The 20630-nt window shown below is 42.9% G+C and overlaps 2 protein-coding genes across 2 annotated transcripts; one reads left to right on the plus strand and one right to left on the minus strand.

The window, feature by feature from the left end:
- Positions 1-1826: 1826 nt before the first annotated feature.
- nsun2 (NOP2/Sun RNA methyltransferase 2) lies at positions 1827-14846 on the minus strand. Its single transcript, XM_030788959.1, has 19 exons — positions 14677-14846; positions 14093-14250; positions 13856-13960; positions 13568-13673; positions 13275-13346; positions 12975-13059; positions 12421-12613; positions 11077-11151; positions 10716-10846; positions 10401-10474; positions 9840-9970; positions 9475-9571; positions 8709-8926; positions 8315-8407; positions 7336-7471; positions 6428-6508; positions 5639-5777; positions 5243-5282; positions 1827-2223 (listed from the first exon to the last, which is right to left on the minus strand). Exons 1-19 carry the CDS (start codon positions 14758-14760, stop codon positions 1917-1919), a joined length of 2325 nt encoding a protein of 774 aa, XP_030644819.1. The 5' UTR covers positions 14761-14846; the 3' UTR covers positions 1827-1916.
- Positions 14847-15493: 647 nt separating this feature from the next.
- Positions 15494-20630, plus strand: srd5a1 (steroid-5-alpha-reductase, alpha polypeptide 1 (3-oxo-5 alpha-steroid delta 4-dehydrogenase alpha 1)). Its single transcript, XM_030788915.1, has 5 exons — positions 15494-15921; positions 16094-16260; positions 16828-16929; positions 18677-18827; positions 19215-20630. Exons 1-5 carry the CDS (start codon positions 15611-15613, stop codon positions 19279-19281), a joined length of 798 nt encoding a protein of 265 aa, XP_030644775.1. The 5' UTR covers positions 15494-15610; the 3' UTR covers positions 19282-20630.

Here is a 20630-nt window from a genome sequence, read left to right on the forward strand (position 1 = left end):
GTATGAAGGACAGGGAAAGTGTTTAGACTGAAAGAGGAAAGCAGATGAAATGAAAAACAAAAGAATTAGAAGAGGAGGAAAGTGAGGGACTTTGAGAGAGAGGGAGAGATTCTTTCGTGGCAGAGAACTTCATTAATGGTATTAGTAATTTGGCAGCAGAGTGCGGCCTTAAAAATGCATCACTCATCCCTCTGCACTCAAACACACACACACAAGAGAGAGACAGAGAAAGAGAGAGAGCACATTAGAGAAGCCACAATAACAGTAAGATGACACATGTCCCAAGATGACTTTCCTCTGACAGTGTCTGTCTCTCTTTCCTGCAGTAGTCTGACGTCTGCTGAATAAATCTCTTTCTCCCACTCTCTCACTGTTGATTTATCAGACTGAGCTATTCTACCCTCCCTCATTCTCTCTCTCCTCCTGCGACGGTGCTTTAAACTAGCATACACTATTCCTCACACGCTGTGTCAATTTTAGGGTAAACACTCTCCTTTTCTGCCTATCTGTAATATTACAGCCCCTTGTGAATTTAAAAGAACTCACTGTTTTCTCCCTCTCTCCAGCATTCAGCTGGGAACACCTCTTTCCCTTTCTCCTTCAAAGCTAGTGACCATAAATGACATTTCCTCTTTTCTTCATCTCCTCAGATGACCGTTATCAGTCTGTTAAGTGAACTTGCTAACAATGACTAGTGTAAATTCTCCTAGTTTGTTTGTATTTGCTATCTGTCTGGAGCTGACGCAGACCCGGTTCAAATTTTCTGCTTTCATTATCTCTCTTCATTTGCTCCTAGCGTCTCATGTGTTCAGAAGAGGGGAGTCTGGACAAACTGTTACCATGGTCACTGACACGGTGAGAAATATCAGCTGTAATCAGGAACAATGAGAGCTCTGACCACCTGAAGCAACGTTGGCAAAGTAAGCCGCAGAAAGAAAGAGAGAAAGAAAGAAAGAAAAAAAAAAACCCCACATCCAACAAAGGCCTCTCATCTTAGCTTTCATCTGTCAAAAAATCCCCTCTTCCAATGATTATTCATGTCACTAAAATATGTTTGTGAAGAGTACTGGCTGAATGCTGTACTATATTTCTGGGACTGAATGCTGAGTTATTAATGATAATGTAAAATGCATAGATGTTGACATCAAAGCACCTCTGTGATAAAGGGATCAAACTTGAGTTTCTCAAAGTAACCAACAGATGACAGAAAGAAAATGTCTCCTCATTAAGAACGAAACCTAAAATGACCTCTAACGACCTCCAAAAACCCAACCACAAAACACAGAAAACAGGGTATAAAGTACATCAAACAGTGCTAAAAGACAAATTATAACTGCGTGACTTTTTATTCATACGTAATAACTAGTGACATTGAAAATGAGGGAAAATGGAGCACAAAATACAGGATGTATACATCATACAATCAACGTGTAACACAACATTCAGCAAACACCATGAACTAAACTTTAGATACATCTGTATTCTATTACTTAGTCCCCATTACCATAACGTCGCTCATACATATAAAAATAGAGCTTAATTTAAATGCCTCCCTCACTAATTGAACAGCAGGTATCTCCAATGCTCACACTTAAAATGAATAAAATATCAAAACAATAAAAAAAAAAAAAAAACTTTAATGAAGCACTTGAATCACATTCTTATAAAAGCAATTAGTAAATAAAATAAGCCTTTTTATTTTGGAACATGCCACTGAAGTTTGGCATATGAACAATCATGGTACAGTCCATTTCCTCCACATAAAGGAGAGTAACTTCTCACGAAGGCATTAGCTCTGTAGAGCCACAGCTGTCGGGGGGGGGGGGACTCCCTTTACCCCCTGTTTGTCAGGACTGGCTCTGGAGCATTCAAACCTTCCTATGGTTGCACTCTTCCTTCTCTTCCATTACATCATCTCAGGTGTTGCTCACGGCTTCTGTTCTGTTTGTGGTGTTCTGCGTGGGGCCGTTACGCTCCTCTGACTCGGAGCCCTCCTGTTCCAGAGGACGTCCTTCCTGGTCCTGCGCCTCCTCCTTCCCCGCGTTCTCCTCCTCCTGACCTTCTGCCGTGGCGTCGTTCCTCTTGCCCTGCTTGTCTCGGAACACCTCCACACCCACCATGCGCAGGTAGTGTAGTCGTTCGTTCCGTGGGACAAAGGCCCTGATGGAGGTTTTTCCCCTCCAGCCACACAGCTCTATAGGGCACTGAGGAGAGTTTGGGTCCCTGAAAAGGAAGAAAAGAGAGAGTGGTAAGGAAAGAAAGAGAGGGTAAGGAGAGAAACAGAGAAATGAATGTCATAGAGGATGTGAAGAACAGATGGAGAGAGAGAGAAAGAGAGAGGGAGAAAGAGAGAGAGGGGTGAAAGAGAGAGAGAGAGAGAGAGAGAGAGAGAGAATAGAGCGCGGGTGAAAATAGGTAATAAATCCAACAATGTGAATGAACAGCAGAGGAAAACAAGGAGGGTGAGACCAGTCCAGATTAACAATGAAAGAAAAGGGCAAAACAATGAACCCCATGAGAAAGGAAAAGGAAAGAAAAAGGTAGAGAGAGTATTAGTCAACAGGGAGAGGGAGGGAGAGAGAGAGAGAAATACTCTGTATGGGCAAGTTTCCTAAGGCAGTATTTTTACTTGGGCGTACGTGCCAGTAGTGTCGTGCCAAAAGAACAGGATGAAACCATAGCGACGTGGCCTTCTCTCTCCGATACCACTAATCACCCTGTGATATCAGAGCCTCTCTCTGCCTATACCAGTGGTTCTCTACTTCAGTCCTAAGGGCCCCCTGTCCTGCATGTCTTTGTTTTTAACTCTTCAGTATCACAGTTAATTGAGCTAATCAAGGGCTTGATGATTAATTGTTCAGTGGAATCAGTGGATCAACCTATACCGCTAATCACAGTGTGACATCAGAGCCTCTCTCTGCCTATACCCCTAATCACCCTGTGACATCAGACGCTCTCTCTGCCTATACCCCTAATCATACTGTGACATCAGAGCCTCTCTCTGCCTATACCGCTAATCACACTGTGACATCAGAGCCTCTCTTTGCCTATACCGCTAATCACCCTGTGACATCAGAGCCTCTCTCTGCCTATACCCCTAATCATACTGTGACATCAGAGCCTCTCTCATTGCCTATGCCACTATTCATACAGTGACATCAGAGCCTCTCTCATTGCCTATACCCCTAATCACCCTGTGACATCAGAGCCTCTCTCATTGCCTATACCACTAATCACCCTGTGACATCAGAGCCTCTCTCTGCCTATACCACTAATCACCATGTGACATCAGAGCCTCTCTCTGCCTATACCACTAATCACCATGTGACATCAGAGCCTTTCTCGTTGCCTATACCACTAATCACCGTGACATCAGAGCCTCTCTCGTTGCCTATACCACAAATCATACTGTGACATCAGAGCCTCTCTCTGCCTACACCCCTAATCATACTATGACATCAGAGACTCTCTCTGCCTATACCCCTAATCACCATGTGACATCAGAGCCTCTCTCATTGCCTATACCACTAATCATACTGTGACATCAGAGCCTCTCTCTGCCTATACCATTAATCACCCTGTGACATCAGAGCCTCTCTCTGCCTACACCCCTAATCATACTGTGACATCAGAGTCTCTCTCATTGCCTATACCACTAATCACCGTGACATCAGAGCCTCTCTCCCTGCCTATACCACTAATCATACTGTGACATCAGAGCCTCTCTCTGTCTATACCACTAATCACCCTGTGACATCAGAGCCTCTCCCTGCCTATACCACTAATCATACTGTGACATCAGAGCCTCTCTCTGTCTATACCACAAATCATACTGTGACATCAGAGCCTCTCTCTGTCTATACCACAAATCATACTGTGACATCAGAGCCTCTCTCTGCCTATACCACTAATCATACTGTGACATCAGAGCCTCTCTCTGCCTATGGCGGTCAGTTAGCATGCAAGCCGTGAAGGATAAGAATGTGTATCCCCATACGCATGTATACAAACTTTGTGGGAGGGGGAAAACCACACACACACAGACACACAGACAAATGCTAATTCCACTTCATGGCGTTGTGTTACACTGTTAGTCTAATTCTGTGTCTCTGACTCAGACAAATACAAATAGGCTTCACTGGCACCATTAAACTCAGCGAACGGAAAATATTGAGTTTCCTTCAACTGACCGCCCGTGCTTGTGCAGCCGGCTGGCTGTGCATACTAAGGAGGTGTTTGGAGTGCAGAAAGAAGGGAGAAATCTAATCATATGTCTGCTAGGAGAGCACCAGCAGGGTTAACATTTCTTGGAAACACTCATTACACATACAGAAGCTCTTCTGTTCTGTATATAGCAGCGGAAAATTTGTCCACAGGGACTTCAGTGGCTAAAAACATCAAAACACTTTGTGTGTAATGGCACAGACATATTCTGATCAACCTGCTTGAGACCTGTCATACTGTTTACAGAGCCATCTGAGGTACGAGTGTACTGCCACACACAAACATTCCTAAACACTCTACTCAGGGGCAACTAGGAGGCATGACAAAAAGAGAGAAAGAGAGGGAAAGAAACAGTGAGAGAGAGAGAGAGAGAGAGAGATGCAGACAGACAGAGAGACAGACAGGGAAGAGAGTGAAGAGAAAGACACAGAAAGGGTGGTGGGAGAGAAAGAGAACGAGACAAAGACGAAGAGAGAGAGAGACTCTCTGACAGACTGATTTCCTTTCGAGTCGGGGCCAGCATTGTGAAACATGACCGTCGACCGGGGGCCAAACAATGAGTTTTCCAGTGAGCCAGAGACAATGGAGAGCTATTTATCAGTGAAGAGGGAACTCAGTGAATCAGTTCGAGCCCTCTAATTACCGAGCATAGGGAGGAATGACGCTAGAGTGCTCTGGCACCACTCGCGGTTTGTCCCTCTCGCGGTTTTGATGAATAGTTCGTGCCATTTCAGAGCTCTGAGTGTACATACAAACACACAGGCGGCAAGTCCTCACCTTCTAGCATCACTCTACAATTAACTCTCTTTTCAACACCGCCCCCCCCCCCCCCCTTCCTCATTTACGGGGGGCAACGTGCCAAAATAAGACAGACACACGCATGCAAATGAAGACGCATCTCCTGGCTAGCTCCAAGCTTCACGCACGAGTGGAATTTACTCCTTCACAACGATTCTGTGCCAAAATTTGACTGTAATAATTAGAGAAATGATTAAAATAGAAAGGCTTAAACACTTACTTGGGATCTGGCTGGTATCGTAAAACGACACTTCCCATATCTGCAGAGAAAAAAAAAAAAAAAAAAAACACTGTTGCTTAGGGGGCAATTTAAAATGTAAAAATAGAAAAATTCATTAAGGAAGAGCAGCTACTGTTGGACTGTAGATAGGACAAGCAAATAAAAAGTTGTTCTCGCAAAGATGAAATAGATTTGAAAATGTAAACATTTCCAATTTCACTTAGCCATGAACCATTTCAACAAATCGTTTGGCCCCTTTATCTGTCAAAACGAAATCACCATTCAGTTCCTCTTAATCCTGATTAGTGAGCAGTACTGTGTGTGTGTGTGTGTGTATGTGGGTTTGTGCACTGCCTGTGGATGTTCTGAGGCAGAGTTGGAGGGAAGGGGACAGACCGAGCCTCTCTGCCTGAACGCGGGCCTCGTTTCCCAGCTTGCTGAGGAAGGGATTCTCCTGGGTCAGCAGCACCTTCACATCCTCTACGCTGATGGAGATGATACGAGCTCGGATGTAGGGACAAACAGTGTAGATACCCTGGAAATGTATCGGAGAAGAGTTCTAAATACGCACGCAGATTCACACACACACACGCACACTCCTGCCTAATGTGTACGCACAACAAGAAAATCAATACATCATTGTCTAATCAGGCTATCTTATAATCCTCACAAGGTCATGATACTTAGAAAAAAAATACCAATTAAAAAGGGCAAATTGAGGCTAAATTTCTCCCTTCAAAGAACCTTAAATCCTTTGGAGGTTCCCAAAATCAAGCCTGAGGCCAGGGATTCAAGCTGAATTTGACCTCTCACTAATTACATACCCACTGCCTAAACCAGAAGGAGTGAGAGTTTAACAGCCCTGTTTCAGCTCAACGCAATCACGTCATCAATAGAGTATTAGAGATGGACTTGAGACTGTAGGTTTTTAGCCATTTGAGAAATCATACAGAAAAACACAGATTAAAATACACGTTCTCCCACGCTTAGCCTGTCAACATTACCGTAGGAAGTCTAATTAGAGTAACTCCTAATGAACAAAACATCAGTTTCATGTCATGAATGGTATCCACATACGAGTTGCACTGAAAAGACCCGTAAGATTAAATGAGTATCGCAGTGCGTGTGTGGTATGTTTCAGCGGGAGATGAAATAGCAGAGTTAAGATGACAGGTAGATTGTTACCTCCTGGGCCAGTCTGAAAGCGCATCCGAACTGTTCTCCGTCATTATTCCGTGACCAAACCTTTACTCCGGTGTTGATGACCTGTAAGACGAGCCAATCAGAGACGGGCACGTTAACTCGCATGACGGCAGAGGAGTCATCTCCCGTCGAGCGGGTTCTTCAAAAAGGCGTTAAAGCGAGTTTGTGAAGACCTTTCAGATGATTTTTATCATTAAAGAGTAAGCAGTTGACTTTAAGAGGACGGCTTTGAGCTGAGAGTAGAGATGTAAGGGTAACACAGCAGAAATGAGAGGACGGCTTTGAGCTGAGAGTAGAGATGTAAGGATAACACAGCAGAAATGAGAGGACGGCTTTGAAGCTGCGCTGCTCGGTTGCTCGAGTGGCATCCAAAATCGCTCATACAGGTGATGAGCACCTCACCCCCGGACTGGATATGGACGTGTGTGTGTGTGTGTGTGTGTATGTGCGCGAGGCGGGGAGGGGTGTCCCCATGTCATCTGCCGTTTTGGCTGACAAAAACTCAGCGAGGTACCCATATGGTCTAGGCACTGAGTATCACCTGTCTCTCTCTGCGTGTGTGTGTGTGTGTGTGTGTGTGTGTGTGTGTGTGTGTGGCTCTAACCATGTGTGGTGGATTATGAACATGGGGATGCCACATATGCTTCCTCAACGCTGGGTCGTCTCTGTTCAGTGTACAATACATAAATTGCGGTGTTTTTATTGCATTCCAACTGTCACAAGCCACAAGACTCCTGCCACAAGGTTTAAAGGAGAAACCAGGTTGTCATACAGAACTGCTGTTTTGCTCCTTGCGTGTGTTCATGTGTGTGTGTGTGTGTGTGTGTACGTGTGTAAGTGTTGTGAACATGAATAGGAGAGAGAGACTGTGTCCATATTTTCCGACTCACTTTCATTCTCTCACTGTTGTTGAGCAGTACATTACGCAGTTCCTTGGACACCATGTACAGATGCCTTTTCTTCCCTTCATGAGTACGAGTCAGCACGTTCAGCTTCGGGAAGTCTGTAGACAAGTCGTAGAAAGCCCTGCACGCACACAGAGACACACACCCCAAAACAAACAGACCTAATGAGTCAGTTACACGTTCAAAAAGGCTTGTCTGTACACGTAAACACACAAACACAGACACAGAGACACACGCACGCACACACACACAACGCTGTTCTGACTGAGCCGCAATGCTCTCTAATTCCCCGACCCAAAATGGCTGCTTGCCAGCGGCAGAGCGGAGCTCATATCCATCTGCATCAACAGAGCGTCTCAGAGTGAAAAGAGCAGAGTTCATTCACAGGTACTGAACGCTAACTCATGCTACACTAATGCTACGAACACAAACCTGTGACTGCGTGTTTGGGCAGATGTGATTCTGTGTCAGTCGACGGTTTGCACTGCATTGCACTGGATTGTCGGTATGTCTGTGTCTAATTACTAAAACATCAAACACAATAGAGTTTGATGCCTCAGTAAGGAGGAGGAATTTACCTGTCTGAGGACACGGATTACTAACAGACGGACCAAGAGCCAACCAGTCACGGAGACGCACGCACACACACACACATACACACATACACGCACGCACGCAGGCACGCACACACACAGAAACATCATCATGAAAAAACAGTGCACAGTTTGTTCTGTAAAGGGACAGGCAGCGCAATGTACACTGCAGACAGGGTCTTTGACAGAAACTGGGGAAAGTAAAAGCTTCAATGTACGCAGAAACCTGATGTGCTCTGAGCTTTTGAAAAGGCTTGTCTGACGCACATGTGAACACAGACACACACACACACACACACACACACATACACGCATGTGTGCGCACACGCAGATTATTGGGGGCTTTGTAAATGGAAGTGGATAGCACTCACTGGATAGGCGGAAAGACGAGGTCATCCTCTGTCAGAAACACAAAGGGATCTTCTTTGAAGCCAAAGAGCTTCATCTTCTTTGAAGGCGGAGGCCTGAAACACAGAGTGTTTCATGTCAGTGAGGACGCTGTGACCAGGAGACCAGAACAGTGCACCTAATACACTGCAACAATAGGTAAAAAGAACAGACACACACGCACGCACACACACACTAAAAAAGCCACTAAAAACCAAAAAAAAAAAAAAAAGCATCACATTACAGGGAGAAAGATGAAAACAAGGAGGTGCTGAAATAAGTCAGCTCTCATCTTCCTGTCAAAATACGACCGAAACAAACGAGCGATATCAAACTCCGCAAAACGCCCAGATGGAGGCACAGGCCTTCGTCACTCACGCGCACACTCCATCTTTCCTGGCCTCGGGCTCCTGAGGGTGGTCTCCCGTCTCAGGTGGTGTGGTTGTTGCGTCTGCGGGTGTTTCCCTCTCCCTCTCCTCCGCGTGGGTCTCGCCGGGGGAGGCGTCGGTAGGGGGTGCACCAGCGGGAGACACCTCCATCTGCAGCTCGTCGGCTGGGGCCGCCTCAGCAGAGGAGACGGCCTCCTTATTACGGAGCTGGAGGAGAGGAAAGGAGCGGGTTTAGCGAGGGAGAGAAATGTGAGGGGTATGGGGTTAGGGGGAGGTGCTGTTGCTACTGTTTGGGAACGCGGTTCTTTTTCGTGGGTCGTTGCCCTGTCTTTCCCAGAGGGTGTCAAAGACGAAGAAAAAAAATGGTTCAAAAGAGAGACGCTGCTAAAAGGAAGACTCAACTTTCCACACAAATCTAAATTTTAAATCCTTTTGGAGAATTCAGACCTTCCAGTCTCCGGCATGAGCCAAGTTTAAAGACAGAGAGGTCTGAAAAAAAGAATCACAGATCGAATTGGAGCTCTACAAATGCTTCTCTCAAGATTCACTTTAGATAAGACAGTTCTACAGAGAAACAGCATACAGTGCAATCTACAGCCGATTCAATCCAGACTTATTACATATTGATCAGGGCTGTCTGATGTAAGGAACAGGGATTAAAAAAAAAAAAAAAAATCTATATTTTGATATGAAATTTGAAAAGACATTTCGCCCAACAGTGTCAGTCACAACAGACAATTCAAAACTCAAAATACCTTTGGGTAGCGCCGGTTCCATGGCATTGGACCTTTCTTTACCACTACAGCCACGAAGAATCCTCCAGTGTTCTGGTGATGTGGCAATATCCTCATACTAAAACCAAGCCAGCACATAAACAGTAAACAAATTAACAGCCAAAACAACTGGACTGAGCTACACGCAAAGCTGGGCGACGTTGCAATGTAATCTCCTATAGTGCGACCTCTGGTGACCTCTGGTGGTAAAAAGGGGGAATTATGGCCTAAAAAAAATTCCCGTTGTCCCATTTGAAGTCTATGTGGCACTAGACAGATCTGGATCAAAAGCATGCGCGAGGTGTTCTCTAATATACGCTGAGACATTACGTAGAGTGAGAGCTCACCATCTCTCCAGGTTCATGCTCTTGAGTTTCTCTGGGTCGGTCGGGGGGAACATGGTAGGCCGGATTTGAGTGTGTCGACTGGTGGGTACCTCAGACCAGTCCGAGTACCACTGGCCCTCTCTTGTCATTACCTACAGCAGAGAAGAGGAGGGTGAACAACAAATACTGACTTTGAAGAGTGACACTCACTGACAACATAGAACTCACGGTGACAGCACTGAGCGTTGGCATCTGTCAATCATCACCATGGCAACTATGTCAGAACAAGAAGCTTGCCAGACAAGGCTATTTACAAATCACAGTGCTTAGCACTAATCATAATAAAAAAAAACCAAAATACTCTGTAATCAAAGAGAACGTTCATCAGTTTCAGAGGTTGTTTTTCCCTTCCAGCATTCCACAAAAAAATGTTTATCCCATCAAAGAAAATAAATGTTAAAAAAAAAACAACTTTTCTTTTGGTTAGATAAATGGAGCATTTTTAAATCAATTTTCCAGTGCTGCATTCTGTCTTTTCCCCCCCAGTTAAACAGCAACATCTGTTAATAAATAAATCTTTACCTTCCAAGAAGTGATTCCAGGCATCCATTTCAGTCCTGGGAGATCTGCAGAGCTATCTGCCAGCTCTAAGGCACCTGAGAGAGAGAGAGAGAGAGAGAGAGAGAGAGAGAGGGAGAGAGAGAGAGAAACTCAACACACATCCGAGGTAACAAGGTAAAATCATTCCTTTGAGGGGTGATATTGACAGGCTTATTCTCCAGATGAACCCTATGGAGATCTCCGTTCAGCAGTTCTGTCATCACAAAACCACCTTTGGAAAAAGAGAGACACCTTCCAAGCTCACACTGTTATAACAGAGTCATAAAGCAGCAATACCTTCACTCTTCTCCAGCAGAGAGGCGATGACAGCTTCATCCTCTACAGGGTTGAGAGAGCAGGTGGAGTACACCATCCTCCCTCCAACAGCCAGCTGTTCAACACCACGCACAGCAATCCGCAACTGCAGACTAACCCAAAAAACATGCACATTCAGCATGTTCAGACATAAACAAGCACAAACACACACACACACACACACACACAAATTACTCTCTTCTCTTCTGTGAGACAGGACAGTTAGAGGAGTCCATAAAATAAATCCACAGATGTGAATCAACATGTTATTTTGACAAAAACACTAACATTTACATCCTTACAAATTTAGTCCACTCAACAAGATCATACTGTCCTCTCTTACCCATGCAGATGCAGGCTGTTGCTGGTCGTCCACTTTTTCCACACATCAATGTTTTTCCTCATCGTTCCATCTCCGCTGTGGAAAAAGCAGTTAGCCTGTTTACATTCTTTTACCCTTTTAAAGCTATTTAGCAAATTACAAAGTCCCTCGAACCCCACCCCCCCCAAAACCAAATAATTTAATTGGTTCAGTGAAGCAGATCATCTGTAGTGTGTTCTCTCGAATTAAACAGTCACAGACTGACTTTTTACACAAAAGTAACACCATCAGACAAATAAACTGTTTTTGAGCAAAGCCGTTCGGTAGAAACCAGCCCCCATTCCCCCCCCCCAAAAAAAAAAAAAAAAAAAAGAAAGCCCTGCCACCATCAGGTTTCAGTTAAACGATTTTGTCTTTAAATAATTACTTATACACAACATAGCAATCATACGAGAATTGTGTTTCCTGTAACCACATGAGGTCATACAAACGGCATCTTTCTAAATCTGGGGCAGGAGGGCCTGGCTAAGAAAAGCTTTTGCGTTTCTCCTCTTCCAGCCGGGCCATGCCAGGCTAAGCCAGTGGTGTCGGGGAAATGTGATCCACTTGGGGTTGAAGGGCAAAAAGCAGCAACCCATAATTATAGCTTTTAAGTCAGGTTTCAAAAAAAAAAAAAAAAAATCCATCTCTCCATCGGAGAGAAATGTTTAGGCAGCAGAAACGGACAGGCCGCAATGTGTTTCTAAGATGTCTGAGCCTCTTTCGTCGCTCTGTTACGCTTGGCCCGATCTCCCGCTCTTTGGTGCACGACCCAAACCTGGCGTGGACTCGGCTATATGAGGTTAAAAGAAGGGAAGGGAATCACATGTGGTATGGATTTTAAAATGAGAAGATTCTATGCGTATGTATTTGTGTGTGTGTGTATATATACACGGAGATGGAATATGAACTTAAAAACCCAATCTTGTGGTCGCACCGTTAACCTCATCAACTGCAAACGAGCGTGTTGCTGCCTGTTCAACGTTTCATAGGATAGCGAGTTTCCTCTGCTCAAAACTTAAAGACGAAGCAGAGTCTTTTTCGGAATGCGTTAGGGAACCCATTCCAACGCATAGAGCATACTGATCAGATACTCAAATTCATTTAGTATAATCCTCACAAACAAGCACTTACAACAGCCCTACCTTTCAAAATAAACAAGTGCATTAGTACAAACAGATACTAAAAATGCACAATATATAGAACCAGATCCCATCCATGAAGCAGGATCTGGTTTCGGGGTAGAAGCCTGTTTCTTCAGATAGGCTTCTGACACTTTTCTGCGATGTATTTCCTCTCTGGATATCGTCCGTTCTCTGTGCTTACCTGCAGGGAACATCACACAGGATGCGGTCGTAGAAGAGGATGTCTTTTTTCCCATCCTGCTCCACCTGTAGTCGGGGGATGCTGGAGGCATCGTGGTTCACCACCATAATACACGGGCTGTTAAGTCTCTTAGCCTGGTGCACCAACAGGTAGCAGCGCTTGTTATCCACGTCATTGGCAATGACAAAGCCCTCTGGAGAGGTAGGAAATGCAGAGAAAGAGGGAGAGGTCAGAAAAGATTGGACGGCGAGAGCAACGCAGAGGTCAAACCTCTGTATTCCACAAAAAGAAACCCCCAAAACTTGACCTTCCTGGTTTCCCCATACACTTGCTAGCGCTGTGAACAAGAATGACATTCACAATACTTATTCTGGCATTTTTAACAAATATCTAGGTTAAGTGAGAATGTCTGAAGCGTCTGGGTAGTTTGAGACCTTAAAAGACAGCATACGGTAAAACATGCAAAAACTGTATTCTTCTGTGCAGTGCCTGCTGAATCTGAATTTCTACACCGATCAGTGAAGTTTGTGTCTGGATCATTTAGACAGAATTACCAGGGAAAGGAACGTCCATGTCGGAGTGCAGCATCTCAATCAGCTGAGCAGTCTTTGATCCAGGGGCTGCACACATGTCTAGGATCTACAAAGAAAACACACACACACGCGCTTACTTATATATGAAAATCCCACAACACCAGCATTATCCTGCTGCCCCATATTTGATCCTCAAAATAAAACAAAGTGACAACTTGTTTATGACCACAAATATGTTTGTTGTTACCAAAGAGTACAAGCTCAGGAAAACGAGGTGATGCTATCAGAGGGAACAACTCCAGGGACAAGCGGTGACAGTACCTTGTGGTGTGGCTCAATTTTCAAGAGCAGAGGAGGGATCATGCTGACAGCTTCCTGTCTGCTGATATTTCCCTATAAGACACAAGATTTTAATTAAGACCACCTATACGAAATACGACATGGGCAAAACACCACCTAACAGAGCGACAAATCCAGCCACCGGAGAGAGATTCACAACAGCAATCGGTGGCGTCATCAGCCTGCGTTTCCTCAAACAAACGACAGTCCAGAACTCTCCACGATGAATCATTTGAAGCGCGTTTAAAAGGAAACAGTGGAAGGTGTGGGCGTACCGATTCGGTTTCGCTGACCAAGAACTGGTGAAACTTCTCCAGGAGAGGAGATTTCCGCAGGATCTTCCTGCTTAAATTGGTGTGCCACGCTAACTCATCAGGGTACCTGTGACGCAGAAAGACAAAGAGGATTTCGGACAAAATCATTTCAATGACACAACACTCGTAACGGTGATTTAAAGATTATAAAGCACACACCTCCACTATGCGTGTATAAAACTGTGGATCCTAACTGCATATAAATGTAATACTAGTGGAGAGAATGGGAAAATTTCACTGAATCTTTACCAGCTGAGAGCCTGCGGAGCTTCTATCTTCTGACCGTCCACCTCAAGGTCCTGAACCTCCTTGAAGTATTTTTCCTTCAGGCAATGAAGGATCTCTTTGGCATGACTAAGATATTAAGGGAAAACGCAGGTCATTTCAAAGTACACTTTTTCTATCACTGATGCAAGACTGCTGCATATTAAACATCAGCAGAAAAAAGAAAATTCAGCATGGATTGTTTAGTCAACACATGCTCACCTCTTATAACCTGTTATCCTTATGGTGGCAGGCAATGGCTCTCTCATTGCTTCCATAAACTCCTCAAACTCTCCTTCAGGAACAATCTTCAGCTCCTTGTAATAATGTTCAAACATCTTGTTCTCCTTTATGATTTCAGAGTAACCTGCACCCCAACCCTATAGGCATAACACAACCATGTAAAATACCAGGGTGAACAAAGCAACACGATGGAGATTACTGTGGAAATGAACTTGTAAGCACTGTACAACATATGTCTTTCAGTGCAGCGCTTTGCTTTATGTCCTTGATTTAGCATAAGTTAATCAACAGACAGTTACATGAACATGTTAAACAATTTAAAAATGAATGAACGAATAAAACTCTCTGTATTTAACGGACTCAGAAACAGCTATAAACTTACTAGTCCTCTACAGTACAAACAAAATGCATGCGACCAGAAACGAAGCTGTCATGTGCACACATTCGTCAGATCCATTTAACATACAACTTAAAACACATTGGGGAAAAGTCATATGTCTTTGCTAGGAAACCACATGCTGTTGAGTAGTAGTGAGATGTGTATGCTGTGCAAACCAACTCACAGCATTATCTCTGTCTCTTCTCCCGTCTGGTCTTGCATCTCTGTCTTGCTGATTTCTTCGTCTATCCCTGTTCCTTTTCCCCATTTTGGAGAAACACACTACCCTGGATATAAACCTGCGAAACGTTTTCAATTTTGTGTTAGGCCCGTATTTTACCGTTGCGAGACAACCTAGAAAGACTCACGCCAACAGAACTCATGTGCTGTGACGCAAACTCAACACGCATGGCCCGGTCGACGAAGGACCCGTGGTCGACTTGCCTGATTGCCTGATAAGTGTAGTAACTTTTCAAGTGTTTTGCGGTTATTAATCGTAGTAGTAAAAGCAGCTGTATGTTTTTGGGAGCACCTGACAAATTATCTCTACAGCCGATTACTCTCACAGTTATGCCTATATTTATTTTCTTTCTTTGTGCAAGCAAAATCGACTGGGTACGTCAGTTTGATTTCGAGTGAATTCAACTTTCATGAAAAATACGCGTGTTCAAGTCTTACAGATAAGGGGCTGAGAGGGTCCTGGAGAATACAGAAACAATATTATTCACACAGCGTGGGCGTTTTGTTCGTTGACGCTTAAAGTTAAGATTTCCTTTAGTTCAAACATTGACAGCACTACTGATGACTACATCGTGCCATTCCCTGGAGTAGTATGGCAAACATCCTCTATTGGTTAAATTGCGTGATTGTTCATGTACAGAAAGAAGTCTATTGGTGTATGTTGTCCTCTTCCCGCCCACTTTATTCTTGATTGGTGAAGTTATGTAGGCAGAGAACTTCCATGCGTTTCGTAAGACATGGTTCATTGTATCAGTTCTAGTGCTTATAATGGAAACGTTTTGCTTATTTTAAAAGTCAGCTAATTTAATTTGATTTGCTTAATTTCTTATTTACAGTGCACACCAATTCAAGTTAACTCAGTCCGTCGGCTTTGCACCATGGACAACCTCCTGAAGAGCATATTCTCCTCTGAGGAAGAAGAGCTCTATGTTTTGGATTGTTTAGCGTACTTTATGATGTTTATGGCATTGGCTACGTTTTTTACATTACTGTTTGAGAATGTGCCTTATGGCAGATATGCGTCAAGTAAATACGGGTTTCCTGTCAATGTTAAATTGGCGTGGTTCATCCAGGAGCTACCTGCGTTCTGTATACCTCTGGGTTTGGTGTTCTGGACCTCATCGGCGAAGTCTTCGCAATTGGCCAACCAGTTGCTTCTCGCGATGTATTTTTGCCATTATGTTCAAAGGTAGGGTGTTAATAAGACTTTATAGGAGGGTATTTACCTATCGGACACTGTGTCACTTTGCGTCCAGTTTCATTTACGTTGGTGCGCGCCTATGGTGAAACATTCATGTAATACACGTAATTGACTGAGTATAAGACTAAACGATATATTGAATATTGCATGCTTCTTTCAGGGCACTTATATATCCATTCTTAATCCGAGGAGGGAAATCCACACCATTTGCCTCTTTTGCGCTGGCCTTTCTCTTCTGTTTATACAATGGATACATGCAGACGAGGTACTTGAGTCACTATGCAGACTACCCACCTGATTGGGTTACACATCCGTGCTTCATTACAGGCAAGTTGATTCACTCACGTCTTTTTTGTTTTCCTCGGTGGCAACCATGAAGCACCTGTTATTCACATTATGTCTACAATTTCCAGTCACCTGAGTGTCTACAAATTGTTATGGAAACTGAAATACTGCTCTTTCCTTCAATAGCCCCTTCAAACAAAACCCAAAAGAAACAAACAAAATTTGGATATCCAGATCGCTACATATGACATCATCCATTCTGTTACTATCTGTGTAACACACTTGTTTCATTGAAGTGTCACTCCTTGGATGTGTTTTTAAAATTGTTGAGTTTGAAACAACAACAGTATGAATCCCCAAAGGCGTATGCCACCAGTACTTTCATCCCTGTTTTCTAAAACAGGAGAGGACAATAAAGTTATTCTTACTCAGCAGATAAGTTAATGGAGCCTGTCGTTAAATGCCCTGTCAGAGCTGTATTAGACTGCTTACTGAGCATGTGCATCATACCTACATTATCTCCACACTGGTCATGATTTAGCTGTGTCAGTACTGAGATATTACATTTGCCGTTTGCTCCACGCGAAGGATCTTTTTCTTTCCCTGCAGGATCTTTGCTGTGGCTGCTGGGCTGGATTACGAATGTTCACTCTGACCATGTCCTGAGGAACCTGCGAAAGCCTGGGGAAACAGGCTATAAGATACCCAGAGGTGAGAAGCCTGACTCCACAGCACGAGAATGTTATTGCATGTAGTCCTCATGAAAAAAAAAAAAAAATCTTAAGTGATCCGACAGGTGAAAAACTGAAAAAGAACTCTTGATGTTGTTTACACTGCCTCTCCATGTGAAAATGACTAAGTTCTGTCACTTTTCCATGTCAGTTTTGATAATGTTCACATTTTGTTTGTGATATTATCTTTACCTGGAACCCAGACCATTTGACTGCATGGAATTTTTGGGTTGTTTTAAAGAAAAGTAGTCTAGTTAGTTTTGTGTTCACAATGCAAATACAAAGAGAACCACAGCAGCGCGGTTAAACCGAACCCAACAAAAGCAGTCTGTTCAAATGGTCTGAGTTCATTTTTCTGATGACCTGCACTGAGTTCTCAAATATTGGTAGAAACAGGCTGAGTGTGAATATCACATGCACTCCAAGTCACTGGCACTTTATGGATCACATGCACTCTAAAAATCTGCAGGATACATTTTTTTTTGTTTTTTTTTTTTGTTTTTTCCAAATAAAATGAGAACTGCTGTTAAGTTAAAACTGCTTTATAACATATAATTAAAATCCATAGACTTCTTTACAAATAATCTCTCAAACACACCACCTTGTTATAAAGGGATATGTATGAGCAGCTCAGAGCTCCTGTCCAGTAAAAACCATCAGCTGGCACGTAGCCAGTGGCAGTGCAATATAACCATATGATGACTCTGCCGGAGACGCTCAGAGCAGGAGACCATCACAGTCATCACGGGCCTGTCGGCTATGTTTTTTCTTCCCCTTTCTTTCTTTGAAAATATTCGATTGCTCTTGTAAAACTATTAAAGGTTCAAGGTTTCAGGTCCAGACAATTCCAGCAGTATCTTGTAAACTGCTATTACCTAAACGGCATATAACCACAGAAATAAAAATAGATGCTCTTTTCCTCCACAAGTCTTTGCCCCAGCAGCCTGTCAGACCAACCCCAGCCTGCAGATCCTAATGATGTATGACAGGATGCCGACATGTCTCTCCACTCAGCTTGTGGCCCTTTAATCTCTGGTTGTAATCAGTGTACAAAGACTGTCTATTCTGTAGCACAGACAGTGTTCATTAAGGATGCATGGTTTGTTTCTTTGTCTACTTTGTATGCCGCAATGTTATGGCCTTTTCGGATCGGTAATGGTTGAATTTACAGTCTGATCCAGGAACATTTGAAATTGCATCCTATTTTATTTTCAGAGCACTTATCATGATGGTTGTGAAATGTAGTCTTTCTATGTGAAATACAGAGTGAGTCATTTTAGACATCAACAAAGAGCGGCTTTTCCAGAGAGTGTTGTCAACACTGTCTAGGAAAGCCGTAGAACTCTGATACACTATGAGTAAACCATGCAGATGTGTCACTAGTAATTTCACACTCGCTGTAGAGCATGTAAGTATGAAAGAAATCTTTTAGCACTGTGACTAATGCTTATTTTGTATCTAGGAATGTAGCAAATTCAGTTTCCCAAAATTCTGTTCTGTTTGTGTTTCTCCATGTACTTCAATTAGCTGTTGGTCTAAAACTTTTGTCTGTTTGCTTTTTTTTTTTTTTTTTTTTTAAAGGAATTCACCTCCAGCCTTTTAGTTTACACTCCACCAGCAGTTTTCCAAGCTCTGTGCTTGTATACCTAATATCAGTAAGATAATAGTGTATCAACAAAACATATTTAAAAAAAAAAATAGATTTGATGACCCTTTCATCCTCATAGGTGGCCTGTTTGAGTATATATCCGGAGCAAACTTTTTTGGCGAGATCGTGGAATGGGCTGGCTTTGCGCTCGCTGGTTTCTCCATCCACAGTGCAGCCTTTGCCTTATTCACGTTTGTTGTTCTCTCCAGCAGAGCAGTTTCACACCACAAGTAAGAGATGGCTGTAATCATGCAGCATGCTACAGATGAAACTTCATTTGGTGCAGTGCAACATATAACCAGTATGAATGATCTGAATGTGACAGAGAATGATCTATCATATACCGTAAAAACAGATGTAACTTTAGTTAGAGTGGCCAATGACTTAGTCCCGTAGAATTATGTATTTATAACAATTTCCTGCCTGTTGATCCAGAGTCAAAGTAAAAATAATCGGAATGGTTATATCTTGGTTATATCTATATTGTAATAGTTTATGTGGAATAGGTTTTGTAGACATTGTTAATTTAGTGTCACAAGCATACTTTTGTCACATAAAACATTTGTTGTATTAGCGTGATAATCTCATATGTGTACTTTTTTTTTTTTTTTTTACAGGTGGTACCTTACAAAATTTGAAGACTACCCCAAGTCAAGGAAAGCTTTGGTACCATTTGTGTTCTAAATCGTAAGAGTTTTTCATATGATGGCCACCATGACTGCAGTGTTTTCTGAAGGCGCATGTAGTTTTAATATTCAGACAAATGGAATATGATGAAATAGTAATGTTTTGTGGAATATTAATGAACATTCTTTAAGAAATTGGGTTTTATTACCCATAAATGAATGTTCTTGTTTTGATGTGACCCCGTGCACAGAAAGGAAAAATGGCAACATTCCCTTCATTCATCTACTGTGTCCTTTCATTTGCTTATACAAGCATACAATAATGTTAATGCAGCTCATCTCGCGACTATGAGTAAACTGTTTAGGTTGAGTCTTACCAGTGACAATACAGAGAAGTAATCTTTAGCTGCTAGTTCACAGACCATTACTCTGTACTGGTTTTGTGTTGACATTAGCTGCCACATTCATCAGGCTAATCCATACATGTGTGATCTTTACTTTGAGCAGGTTCAACGGCATTTTAAACTCATACATGTATCAGCTCAAATCTGACGCAAAGGATAAAGTTAGGCCAAACTCAAACTGTGCGCCGTACACGTTTGGTTTTCAGGCGTTATGTGTGTCAGACGGTCAGCAGCTGAAGCTGTTGTCAGTCAGAGGTCAAATTGCAGTTATGTCAAGCGTTTGTCCTTTTGAGAGTTATTTCCCTGTTTATGAACTTTGAGCTTTTTATCTGCCAGTGGAAATAATGACTATCTCTTCATGCGAACTGAAGTCAGTTTAAACCCTCACATTAAGCGCCTTATGTGTTGTGAAAGAACAAGACAGTACTGAATCATAATCCATGTTCAAGGCTAAAATGTCAATGCTTGCAAAACTAGGATGTTTAAGGTACACTACAGTGATGTCATAGATCCACACATACCTCAGTGCCCAGACTCACATCTTGTTTTTTTTTGTTACTGTTCTTTAGATATATTAATTTCAAGTATTTAACTTACGGTGCTCCATGAGCTTTTTTTCAGGGACCGTTTTGTTAAAGTAGAATTTAACTTACATGTTAGTATGAGCTGTAGAGAGTTCAGATTCAGTCAAATTCAAACTCTGGACAGGAAATGTTGTTCATCTTTATTCTTCTGAACCCTACTCCTCTTACTGTGAAATAAACGTTCGCATACCTTTTGTACCTTATCTTTTTTTTTTTTAACAAAACACTAAGAATGTGACACACATTTCGCACAATGAAATTCGTTTGACCATTGTTTCCCTCTAAGCCTCATTATACACATGCCAAGGGCATGCCTGAACAGTCTCCGTTGACAACTGAGCTATTCAACCTTTTTATTCTACTCTGTCCTCCTACAATGTGTATATGCAGCACTGCTAATAAAGGCACTCTGAAGCTGA

The sequence above is a fragment of the Chanos chanos genome, chromosome 12 (assembly GCF_902362185.1).
Source record: "Chanos chanos chromosome 12, fChaCha1.1, whole genome shotgun sequence".
Classification (NCBI taxonomy): Eukaryota; Metazoa; Chordata; class Actinopteri; order Gonorynchiformes; family Chanidae; genus Chanos; species Chanos chanos.

Coding starts and splice junctions, on each gene's coding strand:
- srd5a1 (XM_030788915.1), top strand. CDS start 15,611: ATGGACAACCTCCTGAAGAGCATATTCTCCTCTGAGGAAGAAGAGCTC. Junction 16,261..16,827: donor ACATCCGTGCTTCATTACAG/GCAAGTTGATTC, acceptor CTTTCCCTGCAG/GATCTTTGCTGTGGCTGCTG. Junction 18,828..19,214: donor AGAGCAGTTTCACACCACAA/GTAAGAGATGGC, acceptor TTTTTTTTACAG/GTGGTACCTTACAAAATTTG.
- nsun2 (XM_030788959.1), bottom strand. CDS start 14,760: ATGGGGAAAAGGAACAGGGATAGACGAAGAAATCAGCAAGACAGAGAT. Junction 13,347..13,567: donor TGGTCAGCGAAACCGAATCG/GTACGCCCACAC, acceptor TGTGTCTTATAG/GGAAATATCAGCAGACAGGA. Junction 10,475..10,715: donor TCTGCTGGAGAAGAGTGAAG/GTATTGCTGCTT, acceptor TCTCTCTCTCAG/GTGCCTTAGAGCTGGCAGAT.